Here is a 17,478-nt window from a genome sequence, read left to right on the forward strand (position 1 = left end):
AGTAAAGCAATCTTAGTTGTATTTAAAACAAGGCTACAATTTTCTTTCTAATTACTTATGACTCAGCTATGAAAGGATCAATATTTCAGAGGCAAGATCAAAACCAAACCAGATGGATATTAGAAAACATTATAATGCAATCTAAATAAGGTTTTGCACATTTCATGAGGTAAGAAATTTTAAGTATTTCTTTCTCATCATCAAATCTTTTCTATTTCATATAATGCAGAATTTTAGTCTGCCTCATTACAAGCAGCACATGAATTTTTCAAATAAGTAATTTTTTCCTGAAATGCCAACTTAACTTTGTTCTCCCTCAAACAAATTAATTTCTATTCCCCGAACAAGCTCTATATTTGTAATCAGATTCAAAGTTAAATAACACTGAAGAAAACTTGTTTCTGCTGTTCAATCTTGTTTGTAAAATAAGTACCATATATAGAGGTAATCCTCCTACTTTTCGCTTCAACAGTAATATCTTACAGAACTGAACTCTTGTTTTGGATCACTCTTTGTACATTTTTCATTTGAGTACATTTTAATACAATATAAAGCACTTACCCTTCTAACCTGACATCAGGTAAAGATCTGTTGAGTGCAATCATTTCACTTGCCATTAAATTAAATTGATTTATTTTAAACATTTCTTTCATTTTTTCTTGCTCCTCTTTTGGAATGACCACAGGCTTCCCCATCTCTCCAGGTCCTTCATGTGGTTTTTGTATAGGTTCTGGAACTAAGAATAAATAAAATGTTGGTAACTACTTTTATGCTTGCTTTTGTTTGTTTATACTTTATTTTACACTGTAGAAGTGTTCCTGTTTAAAACACAGTTCTAAACACACCAAGTTTTGGAAGTGACAACTAATCGTCGTATTTGGGAGTTTAACAGAAGTAGTTATGCGCTGCTCTTGGATACCACAATTCATTTGAAAGAACAGTAAGAGTTTAGAGCTATCCATCATCATGTCCAAATCAGCTTTACTGTTAAAGTTCTGGAACAAGAAACATTTATATCCCAGATTGTTCTTGCACACACAAGCTTTTCAGGAAAAGTTGAATTTTCTTTTACAGGGATTTTAGTAAAGATTAAAGTAAAATTGTAACTTTACATTTATTTCAACATGTTTATTTTAAACAGAACGACACTGGCATTTACATTTTAGAAATAATTTCTCTCCGTTTTACTAGCATTATTTTTAGTCAACACAATTACATTTTGGAGTTCAACGTTAGTACTCGAAACGGAACGGAAACAGTAACGCTTGACATGTTTAAACCAAAGAAATCTTATATATCAAACTGATGAGGGAGAGAGGGAGGAGAAAAGGAATCCAGATTCTTGAATTATTTGGTATTTTTAAACAAAAGAAATGAAAAACCAAACCATAAAAAAAACCTGTTAACATATTTCTTTACAAATGCTCATTTACTTTTCTCCTGGACTGAAATGTTTTAAATGCTCATACACTGAATTTGAAATATATTACTACTTTACAAATTCAGTACAAATTGTAATTAAAAAATAGTAATTTAAGATCCAAACAGAGGAACAGGAAGTATTTTAAAATAAAGACACCAAAGCCTTCAATAATGAGCCTAGCTTCAAGTTGTCTTTAATTTGCATCTCGGACAGCACTGTATAGTTAGAGCTCATGCCGCGTGCAAATAGCCATTTAAAGAATAATTATTTTTTTTAAAAAAAAAAACAAAAACCCAAGCCTTCTGTCCTTGCTGAAACACAGACTTAAAATATATACTTATTAGTAAGTGAAACATTTTCCTCATTTGCATTTAGCACTAATCGGTTACAAGCACAACGTGTTCCTTGAGAAACTTTCATTTTCAAGTACCTGAAGCAACTGCGCCAGTTGCATTAACACAGTAACCTTTAGCAGAGAAAATCCTCCCACCACAGAGAAGCTCTCTTTTTACCAAACTCCCCTTTACGGCAAGTTGAGCTCTGTAACAGTAGGAGTTGCCAGCCAGTCACTCACGCGCTGAAAACTGATCGAATTAGTATGTCCAAGCAGATCCTGAGCAGATTGATTTACGCACGTGTTGGTTTTAACCCTGGGCTAAAGTGAGCACGCCGCTTGTCTTGCATCTTTGCCTCCTCAGAAAGTACGGCTGAACTCACATTAAAACCCGCTGATTTGCAGTTGCACAAGAAAGAAAAAAAGTTTAATCTTTTAAACTAGAATTTGTGCCTTTTGAGGGGTAAACAACAAAAAATTACGGTATATAATAAGACAATTATTTGGGCTTAATAATATATATTCAGCTTTGTTTCATTATGTAGGCTATCATAACTGTTTTTATTAAGTGTATAGCAATTTGTATAGAGTTTCACTTGAACACTCAATCATTTTCTTCCCAACATACCAAAAATGATTAACCAGAAGCTATCAGAATATAGCTATATGCTAAAAAAAAATTGTTCCCCATTTTTTCCAGCATTCTCAAGAGTGAATGTCTTGACCTGCCGTATTTGCTATTTAGAATAATAAATAATTTCTAATTTCATTTATACATCCAGTTTTTTCTTAACTTTGACTAAACCAGTTAAACCGAATAGTTAAATTAACTGAAAACTCATCTTTCCCATTTGAACATCTTGCTGTTAGATGCTAGTTTAGCACATCAGTGAGTTGGATCCAGGTGTACAAATTCCACAAAGTCATCAGTTGAATTTTTAAATTTCATTAGTAAATGTATAGTACTTGATTACAAATTTTACCTAAGTACTCCCTTCTCCTGCAAAAAAAAATAAAAATCCAGCAATAGCTAACTAGATCCACAGATATTTTACGGAACTGACTGAATGCAAAGACAGGCAAGCTTGGTGTGCAAGCAGAGAGATGACTTTCCAAGAAGAGTTAACCATTTTCTCTCACAGTTTTCTGCATTTACAGTAATCTGTTTTCCCACAAAAGCATATAGTTTTCCTATCAACACAAACCAACAACATTCTTCCAAAATGACTAATACACATTGTTAAAAATTCAAACTGCGGTGCTCTTTTGTCAGTTAACTATGAAAAAAAAAATTTCCTTTGAAGGACTGTAAACATGTACTGATGACATACTTCTAACAAACAGTAATTTAATTTACAGATGCAAGTTTCAGAGCTAAATGAACGACTTAATCATCACCTGATCCAATGGGAAATCTAGTAATGTTTTTGCAGACATTTCTCATTTTATCAGTAAACCATTAGTTTCAAAGAGGGCTTGATCTCTTCCAGAATCTTCGTTAAGAGTCAGGAACTCTTTATGGACTACGGCCCTCAAATTCCTTTTTACTAGGCAATATGCCTGATAAAAACCAGATATTTCAAAATCTAAGACCATCTAAAGCCAGAAAGAGGGGTGGATTATTCCCTGACACATCTTTAGGGGCCACAACGATGGTAAACTGACCAAAACACCAAGTCCAGTAACCTTTAGAGGAACTACCACAATTACAAGGAAGTTGTTTTGACAGGTAAAAGTTCAGAGTTCTTAGACACACCTCAGTCTTAATAGAACAAGACTGATTTATGATGAACCATTCATATTTTCAAAAATTAACTCTGTATTTTATATCTTCAACCTGCTCACTTTTCTTCTTATGGATTTTTTTATGCAGATGAGAATATTCAGAACTGAGTCACGACTTAAATATTCCACCTTTACTAAAGAGTTCAAAATTCAAAACAGAAGGTCTTGATTGGTACTTCACAAAAATGACTGTTCCTAGTTTAAATTTGTCATTGCCCCAAGAAAAGAATGTAAATAGCAAGTAGCTGAGATCACAAGACTCTTATAAAACCAAACTGAGGACTGAAAGATTTTTTTTTTTTTTTTTTTTTGCAGGGCATCTAATCATTACACAAGTGGAACGGCCCTTCAGGGGAAAAGGATGAGTTTGGAAGTTTATTTAGAAACTGCATCAAGTGCAAAAGCTGGAAGTTCCTTTGCAGTCATACCTATACGAAGACTATAACTGTGAGTAAGGAAGGACTCATTTGATCTTCATTTAAGTCAAGACGACAGAGCTAACATACAGGATTCTTGCAGAAACAAGAGCGTTACGCAAAAAAATCTTTACTAGTAAAACCACAGTACTACCTGGATTTTTTTTGTTTACAGGAATGGTCCCTTTTTGTAGTGTTAAAGAAAGGGTTCAAGACATTCTCTAAGTCTAGAGCTTGTTTACAATAATCAGTAAATTCTATTCCAGGCTGTGAAATCTAAATTGCAATGCTGGATCCCCGTCTGGAAACAACAGTGCTCAACTAGATACCCTATGCATTTCAGGTTTGGAAAAGACTACTACATAACATGGATGATGCTTAAGTGATTTTCTTTCTAACTCATAACAACCTTTAAACTTACAGCAACAGCCTTCCACCATCAACTATTACTCTTTGTGAATTTGACTGCTGAACCATCAGTAATTACAAAAAGGGAACCACCACCCAGAAGATGTGCTAATCGAAAGAACAACTGTGACAGTTTGGGTAAGGGATGTACACCATCCAGGTCAGATGGAGAGCTCAGAATAGGTGAAAATCTCAGAGCTGAGCACTGAGGAGAGCTTCCCCCTGACCTACTCCCCCCTCTCTGGAGCAGTCATGATGGGGAGAAGAGCAGCAGTATCAGCCAGGACAAGCACAGGCTCCTTCCCAGCTCCCACAGATGGATGCTGGAATCAACACTGCTATTTGTTCTGACCCCACTTCCCCTGGCTACCTCCTGAAGCTACTGCTGTCTTCTTCTGCCATGGTGGAGGGGGTAGAGCAAAGGCTTAAGCCTACGTCCAAATCATCCCACACAATTACAGTCACTGGATTCCAACTATCCCTCTCCTAGTATCATTTTAGTTCCTCAGTCCCATGCAACGAAAACACCATGCCAGGCCCCCTTTTCCCAAATATCTCCACGCCAGCTCTCTTACTCACAGCCTGGCAAGTGCCTGTCCCTTTACCACTTCACCTCTTGTCCCCTCATCTCCACACTCACATCATTTTAACTACCAACCCTCAATCTCTATGACAGCAGACACAAAGACCTTTATCCCACTCATCTTACAGTTCACCATCATCATGTACACAGAATTTTTTACAGATTCACATTCCTTTATTATTTTCTTTATTATTTCTTATTTTGAGCAATTTGTAAAAAATAACAGCCATATACATACAATATTAGACACATAAGCTGAAGCTCACGATTTAAGATGCTAGTATCTTACACCATCAATATCAAGAAGAAAGATTTTTTCCCAAAGGCATTTAGACCATGGCTCAGTCTCATTTTGAAAAAGAACTTCTAACTTCATGAAAGCCTAAACGGTCCAAAATTATCCTCAAAATCATTTGCTCCTGCTGAAATATCTAAAGACTAATTTTTCTAACTAGGCAAGCACAGCCTAAAATAAACTTACAAATTCTTCAGAAAAAAACTTACTCATATGTCAAGTAGGTTCATTAAACGCCATGGAATTCTTCCACAAATTGCAAAGAGAAGCTATATACTAGAGTGACATGGACAGAGACCATTAAATTCAGAACGCTTACATAATTTATGCTGAATCAAGAAAACTAAATCAATTATGGAAATGAACAGGGGGTAAAAAAATGAAGTGAAAAAGCAGATTTTGAAAAAATAGCCTCAGTGTTATCTGAGGAGATTCTAGGCATTCTGAGTGGGAATAAATCCACTACAGACTCCAAATCACTAAACTACCGGAACAAGTAAGAATATCTAAGATCAGGCATGCAACTAGGAAGTGTCAGCTGTGCACAAGGAATTGTCAAATGTCAACTATGGTTCCTACCACACATATTTCTGCACATACCTTACTACAAGTCAGTTGTTTAACAACAAAAACAAACAAACAAGAAAAATGTACAAAACCACATACAAAGTTTTGGTTGGTTGGTTTGTTTACAATCCAATAAGATATTAAAAAGATATCAGGAATTTTAACACACACAGGTTAGGGAAAGGCCAGAATGAAAACTGTACTCAAGTAAAACTAATATTGCATAGGGAAAGTCATAATACTAGTCTAAAAAAAAAAATGCAAATTTTCCCTCATATGAAGGATTCCCCCAATGATTTTATGTGTAAAGTCATCAGAACTTTCAAAATCAACAACACATATCAAACCAAGTTTGATATTTGATTTCAATTGCTGTTTGCCAACAGCAAAGAAAAAAAAAAATCATGTAGAAACTTCATGGGAATCCAAGAAGTGGATCCATTCCTTGTAACCACAATATTAGTCATCATATTATCCTCAAAAAAATTTCCCAACTTTTGAAGACAGAAAAAAAAAAGACTGAGTTCCTATAAAAGACATACTTAATTCATAATTGATACATAATTCATTTTCTCGTCACTTTCTCTTCCACTTATTGAAAGAGAAACACAAAAGATGAAATGCAACTGAAAATGTAAGTCCCTTCTGCAAAACTCAGGTGAATTAGAACCTCTCTAAAATGTCTGCGTGCAGTTGTGAAAGCAACAGTTCAGAAGTACTAAGCACAGAATTTCTACATTCCTATACGTTGTTGTTCCCTGTGGAGATTCGTGGACCTGTTTTCATCATGGGGAGAAAAAAAGCAAACCAAAACTAACATTTCCTAAATATCTCCCCAGTGTTATCCTCTAACAGAGCACTATTGGTCTTAAAACATTTCATAAAATTTCCCAGGGAGGGTCAAAGTTGTCCACACCAGATGTCAACAGGTGAAAAAGTTTTTTGTGATGGAAACCATTCATGCATCTTGAGTACAGTTGGTTGATCAGATTTAACATCGAGCATTACTCCATAAGTTTCCTATAGCAGCAGTGAAACACACAGACACGGCCTTTCCAGTGGGTGAGACACCATACAACAAAATTAGATGTTTCACAAATGAACTGGAGGCAGCAGCTGCCTGCAGTTCTAAATGCCTGTGCTGAGACATTGCAGGGACGAGAACTCGCCTTGCACCAAGCCTTCCCTCCCATCTGATCAACTAACATGACCTCCTGAAAAGAAAGTTAGCAACAGGAATGGTACTGGCTTTCAAAAAAACCACACTGAGCTCATCTATCTGGTACCCAAAAACTAAGATGGCAGTAACGAAACTGAAAGCTTACCTGAAGAGCTTTAGTATTAAATAATACAGCTCTCGCTTCAAAGAAAAAGTTTCATACATAAGCACGTGCATATATGTATATACACCCACCCCACCCCCCATATTTGTCACTTTTACATCCAAGTTTATTCTACTTATTTTCACAAATTTGTTTTCATCACAACATGCACCGTCCCTTATTGCTACGGTCACTGGCCGAATTTTGGCTTAGGTGGGGTTTTGGCTTTTGTTGGTTTTTGGTTGGTTGGTTTTTGTTTGATTGTTTTTGTGGGAGGTAGTGTGGTTTGTTGGGTTTTTTTTTTTGTTTTGGGGTTTGTTTTTTTGGCAGAGGCAGGGGGACAAATAAGCTTGGTTGTTGGTTTGGTTTGTTCTACCACCAAGTCTAGTGAAATTAACAGTGCCTTTGCTTCCTCACTAGTGGAAAATTAGAACATGCTTTAGGCTATATTAACATAGCTTACAGTCCTGAACTGCTTGTTGTGTAGCTTTATTATTTTTCATATACATTAGTGCTTAAAATTCTACATCTTAAGTAAGCATTTAAGTCTACAACACACATCTCAGGCAACGTGCTTATTCCCTAGTCATTCAAAGAAACATTGAACATTCTGCATCATCTAAATGCTGATGCAATGCTATATTGTTGGGTGGAAAGAAAAAAAAAATCAAATGTTTAAAAGGAGTGCAGTTTTAGATGTGTATTAGTTAAAGATTACTCAGGCAGAAAACTTACCATCTCCAGCAGGGAGGCCTCGTTCTTTTTTCTCGTCACATTTGTTGCATTCACTGAAGTACAGCAATAGAAACATATCCAGAAGGACCCAAACCAAAGAGGTGGCAAGGACCACCTTGCAATATGCAAATTTTTTCATGGCACTTTAAGTCAAATACAAAAATAAAAAAAAGTATAAATAAAAACATCAACAGGTTTCTTTAATCCAGTTTGAGAGACCCCGTTCTATATCTGGAAAAAAAAAGAAAAAGAAAAAAGTCACATAAAGTTACTAAGGACAGCAGCTAAAAGCAGAAATTTTAACTACATTTTAAAGGTAACAGTTTAATTACCAAATGCTGTACGTATCAAAATGAATGCTCTATGCATTCCAATGAGACTAACGGACCAGGATCAACTAAAGCAGCATTACTCCAGTCTTTCAATACGTTAACACTCATCACCAGAAATGATAAAATGAGTGCTCTGCAGAGCCACTGGAGAAGAGGGTAAGCACATCTAATGAAATTAAAAGGAACTCTGGACCCTCTGGAAATCAGAACAAGGTAAATGAATGAAAACCAGGAACACCTCAGGAAGCAAGGTATCAATCTGTGCTGCGTGAAGCCCAAGGCTAACATTCCTCACGCTCCCGCCAGGTAGCACATGCCAATTGTCTGGGCCCATCAGCAGGAATGCTAGTCTACAAATGCCTGTATTTTACATAAAGTCCAACAGCACGTTACACCTTAGTCACAAAGACAAATGCTTTGCTTTCAACAAACCAAAAATAAACATCCATTTTGGTAAAGTTAAACAGTAAGCAAAGTGAAGAAAGTACACATGAGCCGCTGCGATCACTTACTAGGCATTCAAAGCTAAAGGTTCTCAACTAATAATTTGGATGCGTAAAGTGATTTTAACAGTTTAATGATGGATTATAGAGCAAACTTTTTGATATTTTTCAACACATAAACATTAAAATTTTAGAATGCCAACCTTTGAAATTCTCTTTTATCCTACTCAAATTACAAGCAAATTTTGTTACAAGGACTGTTTATTTCCATGACTGACAATTGGGTAGGGCAGAATCAAGAACAGCTTTGGGTTTGGTCACTTACACTAAAATATGAATATTTTTGTTTATTTTTTTTTACCAGCAAGTTCCCCACCAGTGCACACATTTTTAAACGCAAAGTACTCCTTAAATATTTCCCAGTGAGAACAGCTTACTATTTAAAACCAGAATTGCAGATATTCTTAACTTATAAAATAAATGGAAAATAAGACACTTCAAAAACCCACTAGAATTTTAAAATTGACATACACAGTTTTTCTTACATGCTTTCAGCCTAAATTGAAGAACTTATTGGAAAGGAGAACTTTAATTGTAAGCCATGATTATGAAAAAAACTCACAAAAACACCTGTATCATTAAGACTACCCGTCCTTTAGTATTGCATTGTCATAATTTGATTCATGCCCTTCCCCACCCACTCCCTGCCTTTTTGAGGCAAAATACTATGAAATCCCTCTTCTAAATTATTTCTTACGGGCAGCAAAGGCATTCGTGTCTCCACACATCCCTAGACACTTAAGTGGCATAGGTTTGGATGGCATAGCAATGTAGGAGCCCGTGGCCTACCACCTCTGCAGGATTAGAAGGGCGTATATCCCTCTGCTTCCTGCATAGGTGTGCATCAAATGCCAAGAAAGTTTTGTTTGGGATAATCTCAGTTTGCATCTATACAGTTTTGACATACATGGATGACTATATAAAACAAAGAAGTACAAAAGTATCTGTAGTTAACAATTAGATGATAAAATACCAGGTGAAATTACCAAAATGAGACATTAAGTGAGGTATGTTAAGAAAAAAATCCTAGGGGTTGGTTGTTTTCTTTTTTAAAATAGACAGAAGGATGAGCCTGAATCCTTCTGAACTCCAACTGATCTTGGAGTTGCATTATAAAGCTCTCTAAAACCATCAGCTTAGTGATCAGCAGCAAAGAAAAATAATTTGTTACAGAATACTAAGAGAAGAACAGAAACCAAACCATCACTATGCCATTACACAGTATCCGCTTTCTCATCTTGAGAGCTGTATGAACATCCAGTCTTGTCATTTCAATAAGGATATAAAAAGGATTAGAAAGGACAAGTGAGAAGGGCAAAAGGAATAGCTTCATTATGAGATATAAGTGAAGAAAGTAGCATTCTTTTTGGCTGGAAACGATGTAACCTCAATCAAGTGGCACGTCTATAAAATCGAAAGCTGCATGGAGATGGTAAATAGAGAACAACTGTTGCCTGTTACTCCTACTTCTTGTATTGTCAGAAATCAAGTGAGTTTAGCAGCAAGAGGTTGAAAGCCAAAAGGAAGGTACTCCCCACAATGTGTAGTTACGCAGGGGAACTGCCTGCCACAGTACATTGCCAGTGCTGCAAATCTGTTCATCAGGTAATAAATACCAAGTCCTCGCCCCCTACTTCAGACAGTCCCTGACTGTGACCCTCAAGTCACCGCGTGCTAGGAGAGTACAGCGAGGAAGTGTCATTATGATTTCCCCTGTTCTCTTCCCTAGGTATACACTATCAAGCACTGGCAGAAACAAATACTGCATACAGACAAAATCTGTCTGACATGGTACAACTGCACTTAAATTCTCCATACGAGAGGTTTCTTCTTTTGCTCTAATTTGAGACACCATAGAAGTGATCTGACAAAGAATCAAGTCATGCCACCACCCTGCTTGTACTTAAAGAAAACAAATGCTAATTAAAAATAACATGTTTTAAAAGAAAACTGAAGTCATAATATCAGACTTCTTGAAGTTCAGACTCATGAGATATTAGGCTATAAAAGAAAGCGTAAAACACACAGAAGCACAGTGCTTAGGGGTCTTCAAATTAGCATGACACCAGGAGGAGAACCGCTATCTAGACTTTTTGTCCATAAAAATACCAACCATATGAAGTGTTTTAAAATGCACAGGCTGGCACTGTATCTGCTTCTAATGCAAGAAAATTCCATTGAGAGTTCAGTGAAATGTCAAAGAGACACTTTGTGAACCCTTTGAATCCTTTGAGGGTTCAGGGCAGCGATCACGAGACAGCAATGCAAAGTTCAGCGCACACCAGGCACCATCAATAAGACCCTTCACTGTACCTTTACACAAAGGCTCTCACACCCTTGGGCAGTTTACCATATCTCATGAATTAAAACCAGTGGTAAAAATACAGCATGACAGCACTTCCACTGTCTGCTTACCAGCAGAATTCAGGCAGCCCAGCAGTGAAGCAGAGGGACCCAGAAACTCTGTTGAAGCAATTGCTCTTAGAATACCAGAGCCTTGACCCAGATAGACCTCTGGAAGAGGGCTCCACCACCCAGGGCTCGGGCTGTAAGACATGCTGGGTACCCCTCTCTGGTGCTGGAACAATGGTGGTGGCCTCACCCATGGGAGAGGTGCTGCTTCTTCAGTGGAAGGAGCTACAGGACAAAGTGGGCAGACTGGTACACCGTGAGCAAGGGTAAACAGTAAGTAGACAGCTCTTCACAGAGACCTTGCGGCGCCACAAGTCCCAGCCCTATGATGCACAGAAAAAGAGACACCTAGGAATTGCAGTCTGAGTGGATGGAGATTCCTAAGATGGGGGCTGAGTGAGGGACAAATCCAGAAAATTAGTGACTTGTGGCAACAGAAGGAAAGCCTGCAGACACGCATTTCCAGAACAGTTATACTGCCTGGGATGCTGTTGAAAGACTGATGAGTCTGCCCAGGTTCAGCTCTTAGACAACCACCCTTTGGCTATTCATTCATGTATGAATCCATGATACTGCCAGGTGTGAACCTGAGCATATGTGCAGTGACTGGAGATTCAGGCAGGAGTGCACACAGCCTACCAACACCTGGATGCATGGATGGTGTCAAAAGGCAGGTTTCTAAGACCATAGGACCTGCTTTGAGGAATGAGGGGCTGCTGGCCAGGATCTGTGGGACAAAGTGAGGCAAGCAGCATCATGGAGAGATTCTTGCACTACTTCTGCAAAATACACAGAGGGTGGAAGCAAAGCTACTTTGGAGGAATATAGAAACATCTCCTGAGCACGTGGGGAGATACTCAGGGAACCCTGGAATTCAAGTTTGGAAGACCACTGCTCAGTGGGACAGCAGACCTGGTGACAATGGGTGTGGAAAAGCCTGAGATATTCAGTACCTCTTTTGCTTCCTTTTTTATTGGGTGCCCCAGATCAGAGTCTGGTGGCAGAATCTACGGGAGTGAAACTCCATAGGCAGTACAGATGGATTGAGTCAGGGATCTCTTAAACCACTTGGACATGTGCAACTCCATGGCACCAGATGCGAGGCATCTGAGGGTGCTGAAGGAGCAGACTGATCTGATTGCAAGGTCATTCTCTATCATCTCTGAAAGGTCATGGTGATCCAGGGAGTTGCCTTGGGATTAGGAAAAAAAGCCATCATCAAGAAGGAAAAGGAGGACCTGGAGAACCATCTGCTAGTCAGTCTCACCTCGGTCCCTGTGAAGATTATGGAAAAATCCTCCTGGAACCTACATCCACACACATTAAAAAAAAAAAAAAAAAAAGGAGGCAACTGGGAACAGACAGTACAGATTCATCAAAGGGCATATGATACTTGACCAACCTGGCAGCTTGCTTTAAGGGGCAAGATCTGGTTTAGCGAGCAAGAGAAGAGCAGTGAAAGTTGTTTATCTTGACTTTAACAGGGACTGTGACAGTCTTCCAGAGTGAGAGTGACAAGTGCTCACTGTGAGAAGTGAGCAAGACGTGACCTGAAGAAGTGGGCTACCAGGTGGGTGGACTGCTGGCTAGACCCCCAGGCTCTATGGGTGTTGACCAGAAGTACAAAGTCCAGCTGACAGACATTCACCAGTAGTGTCCTCCAGAGGTCAAAATTGGAGCTGATACCGGTTAGTGTCTTTACTGAGAACCTGGGGGATGGGACCGAATGCACGGTCAGCAAGGTTGTGGGTGACACCCCACCGGGGGTGGAGCATGCAGACAATACCCTGAAACAGTAGTCTGGAACAGCCCTGGGTGGCCAATCCAAGGGGCATCCAAAGGCCAGAAAAGCAGGCAGGTTGAAAATCTCAAGTTCAATAAATGCAAGTACAAAGTCCTGTACCCAGCATGGAATAGCCTTATCCATATAATCTGGGTATCAATAGGCTAGGAAGCTGCTCTGCAGAAAGAAACCTTTGGAGCCTGACAGCAACTTTCACATGAATCAGCACTGTGTGTCCTTATGGCAAATAGTCAACTACACCTACAAACAAGTCTAGTAACCACAGCAATAATCCCAAAATGCACAGGTTTAATAATTGCCTTTGCTAAGGAGTACTGTAATAAAACTGAAGATTTTTGCACAACCAGGTATTTTTCCTCCCTTCAAAATACTGGATAATGGATAACAAAACCTTTATACCATGGAAGTAAAAGGAGTACTAAAAACACCTTGGAAAGAGTAGAAACTGAGGCTGTAACTTATCAAGAATAAAGTGAAAGGAAGAAAAATGGGTACATTCAAGTCTTGTTACTTCTGAAGGTCAAGTGGTTTTCTTTTCCCCTCTGACAAAATCCATGATACACTTGACACTATAGCAAAAGGTCATCTTTAAAATTACTGCTCATATAAAGTGCATTGTTTCATTTTACCACCTCTTTTACGAACACAGTTGGCACAGGAAAGAATGCTTACTCTTTTCAGTATGACACATGACTATTCAGTCATTTTTATCTCCGGCCCAACTTCATCTTTGTTTATACTAGTGATCAGTCTTCAATATGACTATGTGACAGATTTGACAAAGGACTTCATTGCTGTTACTCAACTAAATCAGGATTCTACACTGGATGTGGCACCTAAACAGACAAAGCAGATGTAAAGTTTGTTTTCAAAACTTTCAGATATGAATAAACAGTAGTTGGCACAAAGTAGGAGCTCATCAAAATCTGACACAACATTTGCTATTTCTAAGCTATTAATATCAATTTAAACCAAATAGAAAGTGATTAACTGAACAGCATCTAAGGAAAGATTGATGGCCTACACAAAATTCAATTTTCAGCTTCTCAGTCTATTTAGTAATGAGGGAGAAAAGACTGGTATACTCTAGGTAACATATTAGGCATACGTATGGATTTTTGAGCAAACTTCTGAAAAATGAACCAAGCGCAAACTGTCAACACGAGCATTGTCTAAAACTCCATATATCTGAACTGTTAATGAGGCCTATCCAGTTGAGTGTGTCTTTAATTTGAAAAGAGAAGTGATACCAACGCTAGACTCAGGTTTCAGAACTACTTTTGCTACTGTGCTGTATTTTTTTTTTCTTTTTACTGGCCCACGCTCTGTTAAGTTGTTTTGAGTGCTTGTTTGCAGAGAGTTCATTACCATCAGTTCATCAGGAAATAGGCCAGTTTGAGGATAAACAAAGTGTTACCTAGTTTCAACATTCTAAAAGCAACGTTAAAAAATATTCAAATCAGAGGGTCAACCCATCACCTGTAGAAAACAGGTGAATTGCATGTCGTCTTCACAGAAACATAAACACAGCTGGTAAACTTCATCAGGCAAAGAATATGCAGGCCCTTGAGTATGCCAGTGCTCTCTTCTGCTCAGAAGTTAACACAGAGAGAAGTACTCTTCATTGGGCTACACTTGTTTGACAGATTTTCAAAGCCATTCTGTCTATTCAAAAGTCATCTGTTCAGTACAATTCAGCAACAGTAAGTTCTGAACAAGCGATGAGAGAAAACAGATCATACTAGTCCGAGCAGTATGAGAGCACTTCATTAAAAGCAAACTTACTCATCACAAAATCTGAGGGATGTAGGTCAGTAAAATCAATTTCCATTCTTCTTGCTCTGTGCAGGAAGACTACACTTTTAATTCATCAGAAGGGAATTTTCAATTCATAAGTCAATTTTTTAAATTCAAAAAAACTATCAATTATTTCTATGAACCTGGTAGGCCTTGAAACGAAGGAAGAATAAAACAGAAACATAGTGGCAACGACTACGCTTGAAAAAACAAGGATGAACTTAATAGACAAAGGCAGAAGTTAGGAGTTCATAAAGGCTTTCCTACAGATAAATTAGAAAGCATAAATATGCTAATAAAAGTAGAAGCTCTTGTGAGATGAAAATCTGGCTCATCACATAGAAAAGCAATGACAAAAATGGAAGAACAGATACGTACTCCATCCACAATTTTGTCAAACTGTTTATAACTGTGTGGAACTTAGTCACTGTGCACTTGAACCTCTTATTCTCCTGATTTACTTATCTAAGTAGTCTTTACTTAACCTCTGAACTTCTATGATTAATTCTAATTACTTCTACATATATATAGTAAGGAAGTAACATTTCTAAACTGAGTAGAAACATTTTCAAAACCAATCTCAACCAGTTACTGCAAGAAAATTAATTTAAAAGACATTGCTATTTGGTACTTTTCAGAAACATCTTAACTATAATAATAATTTAATTTCTGAAAACAGTTTATCATTTTGCAAATTAGAGTGCTTCACAGTTTCTCAAATGAGTTTGTAAGCAGCATGTACTATTTTGATTAAATCTCCTCAAAATTTTCCAAGAAAACAAGCAAGCATTCGGTCAACACTTTCAAGCAGTTCCCACTACTACACAGTCTTCCCTGATTCTCTTGCTAATCAGCGCTATTCAAATTAAAATGATCATTTGCAGATTAACAACTACCTACTATGGCCCAAATGTTAATTATACTAGAAATATAGTTTACCTTCATTTAAGAATGATTAAATATGTGAAAATTAATTGCAACAGGGTCAAGGAAATGGAAATGATCAACCCCAAGATGAAATAAAACCAACTGAGATTACCTACTCTGGCAAAACCAGGATGGCCCATATAATCCATTCTGTAGCACCCAGAAAGAACTGCCGTGTGAAATTTCAGAGTGCGATAGCAGAAAAGTCTAGTAATTTACTAGGCATACTACCTGTAACAGGTATAAATGCAAGGATGCTCAGAAGGACATCAAGTTGTCCAGACATACATGGTTATTTTTAATATATTAAAGTATATTAATACTGCATTAACATAGCGTACATCAATGAAGTTATTAATAGTATATAAATACAGACTGAGTGAATGATCAGAAGTTGAATAAAAAGCAACACAATTTTGATAAAATTAGAACAGTGTAAATTTCATTCAATCTACAACTGCCTTCAAAGTTACTGCAGTCAGCTAGTGCAAAACATTTTAAATGCAGGTCCCACAAGGAAAATTGTTATTTAAGATGAGGAAGATCAAGATTAATACAAAATTAATGTGGATAAACAAGATAATTACAAGAAAGGCTGTAAAGGCTTATTAAAAAAAAAACTTAGTAGGCTGACAAGAATGCACCTTTGATAATCTGGCAATTATTTTCCTTGGTAATCTTGGTGCAAATTTAGATGGGTGATCTTGAGACCTGTTGCCGTCAAGAAGGAAGAAGTGATAAAGTAGGAAGAAAGACGGTTTTGTGGACTGGAATAACAGAATCGAGACAACATTTAATAAAATACATTCAATAATATGCATTGGAGTGTGTAACTTTGCTATCAGCTGAAGAGTTTCAATAAAGCAATGCCACTGTCACCCAGTCATGGCCAATAAGATTTTTGGATGCATCATTTAAGTATTTTCCTTAGATATTAAAACAGAAACCATTGTACAATGCACCAGCATTCCACAAGGGAAAGGAAGAGCTATGCATTTGGCAAAGATGATGTTTCAAAGTAAATCCCTGTGGATTTATAAGAGCCCACTGCAGGGGACTGGACGCAGTGATTCAAGCAGCCCTTTCAACTCCCACTCTTCCAGCCTGGAATTCATACGAGAGTAATGAACACAAAGGAAAAGGTCTAAATTAATTGCTTCCAGAGGCAAATACAGATGCCAGATCTTTGTCATAAAACTTCTCCATACCAGCTCAGTATTGGGGAGGGGGTTGGTGCTTTTAAGCTGGTCTTTCAGAAGAAAAAAAACCCAAATATCCACATACAGGAATTCCCCTAATGCCAAATTCTCCCAATAAATTGTTTTTGAGAACAAAATAAAATATTATTTACAGAACTCCTCAAATGAAAGTCTTTGAAAGGCTTTCTTAAGTTACTACTTCTCCCCAGTCATAGCCAATACATTTGAGACTGACTTTAAGAAAGCCCTATCTTGCTTGCAGGAAGAAACTGCAACGGGCAAGGTTTCAAAGGACCGGATGAACAATACTTTAATCAAATAATAAGGGTTCAAAACCAATTTAATCCACAGATTTTTGGATTCACATTCTTTTTTACAACAATTTTTGCTATACAAGAATAAATAGATCCAGGAGGGAGACAAAAAATTCCCTATCAGAGTATCACTGAAAATATTACAAGAGTTCAAGAGGATAGCTAATATTTGGAAACCAAGAATACAATAAAAGCACAAAGACTACTGCTGTCGTATAAACAGCGAAGATTCACTAGATTCCCATGACTTTATAGTAGCTTTCAAAAGGCTGAGGCAACAATTTAATTTTTCTGTCTGCTCTCCAGGTTGAATAAAAATTAT

The 17,478-nt window shown here is 37.5% G+C and overlaps 1 protein-coding gene across 3 annotated transcripts in view; it reads right to left on the reverse strand.

The window, feature by feature from the left end:
• Positions 1 to 17,478, reverse strand: part of GALNT1 (polypeptide N-acetylgalactosaminyltransferase 1) — an 85,725-nt gene that overhangs the window by 35,322 nt on the left and 32,925 nt on the right. For all 3 annotated transcript variants that reach the window (XM_074576337.1, XM_074576336.1, XM_074576338.1), the window contains 2 exons: positions 7,869 to 8,099; positions 562 to 736 (listed from right to left, as the gene is read on the reverse strand). In XM_074576337.1, the coding sequence (XP_074432438.1) occupies positions 562 to 736; positions 7,869 to 8,007 (314 nt within the window). In that variant the 5' untranslated portion in view covers positions 8,008 to 8,099. The remainder of the gene's footprint in view (positions 1 to 561; positions 737 to 7,868; positions 8,100 to 17,478) is intronic.

The sequence above is a fragment of the Larus michahellis genome, chromosome 2, assembly GCF_964199755.1.
Source record: "Larus michahellis chromosome 2, bLarMic1.1, whole genome shotgun sequence".
NCBI lineage: Eukaryota > Metazoa > Chordata > Aves > Charadriiformes > Laridae > Larus > Larus michahellis.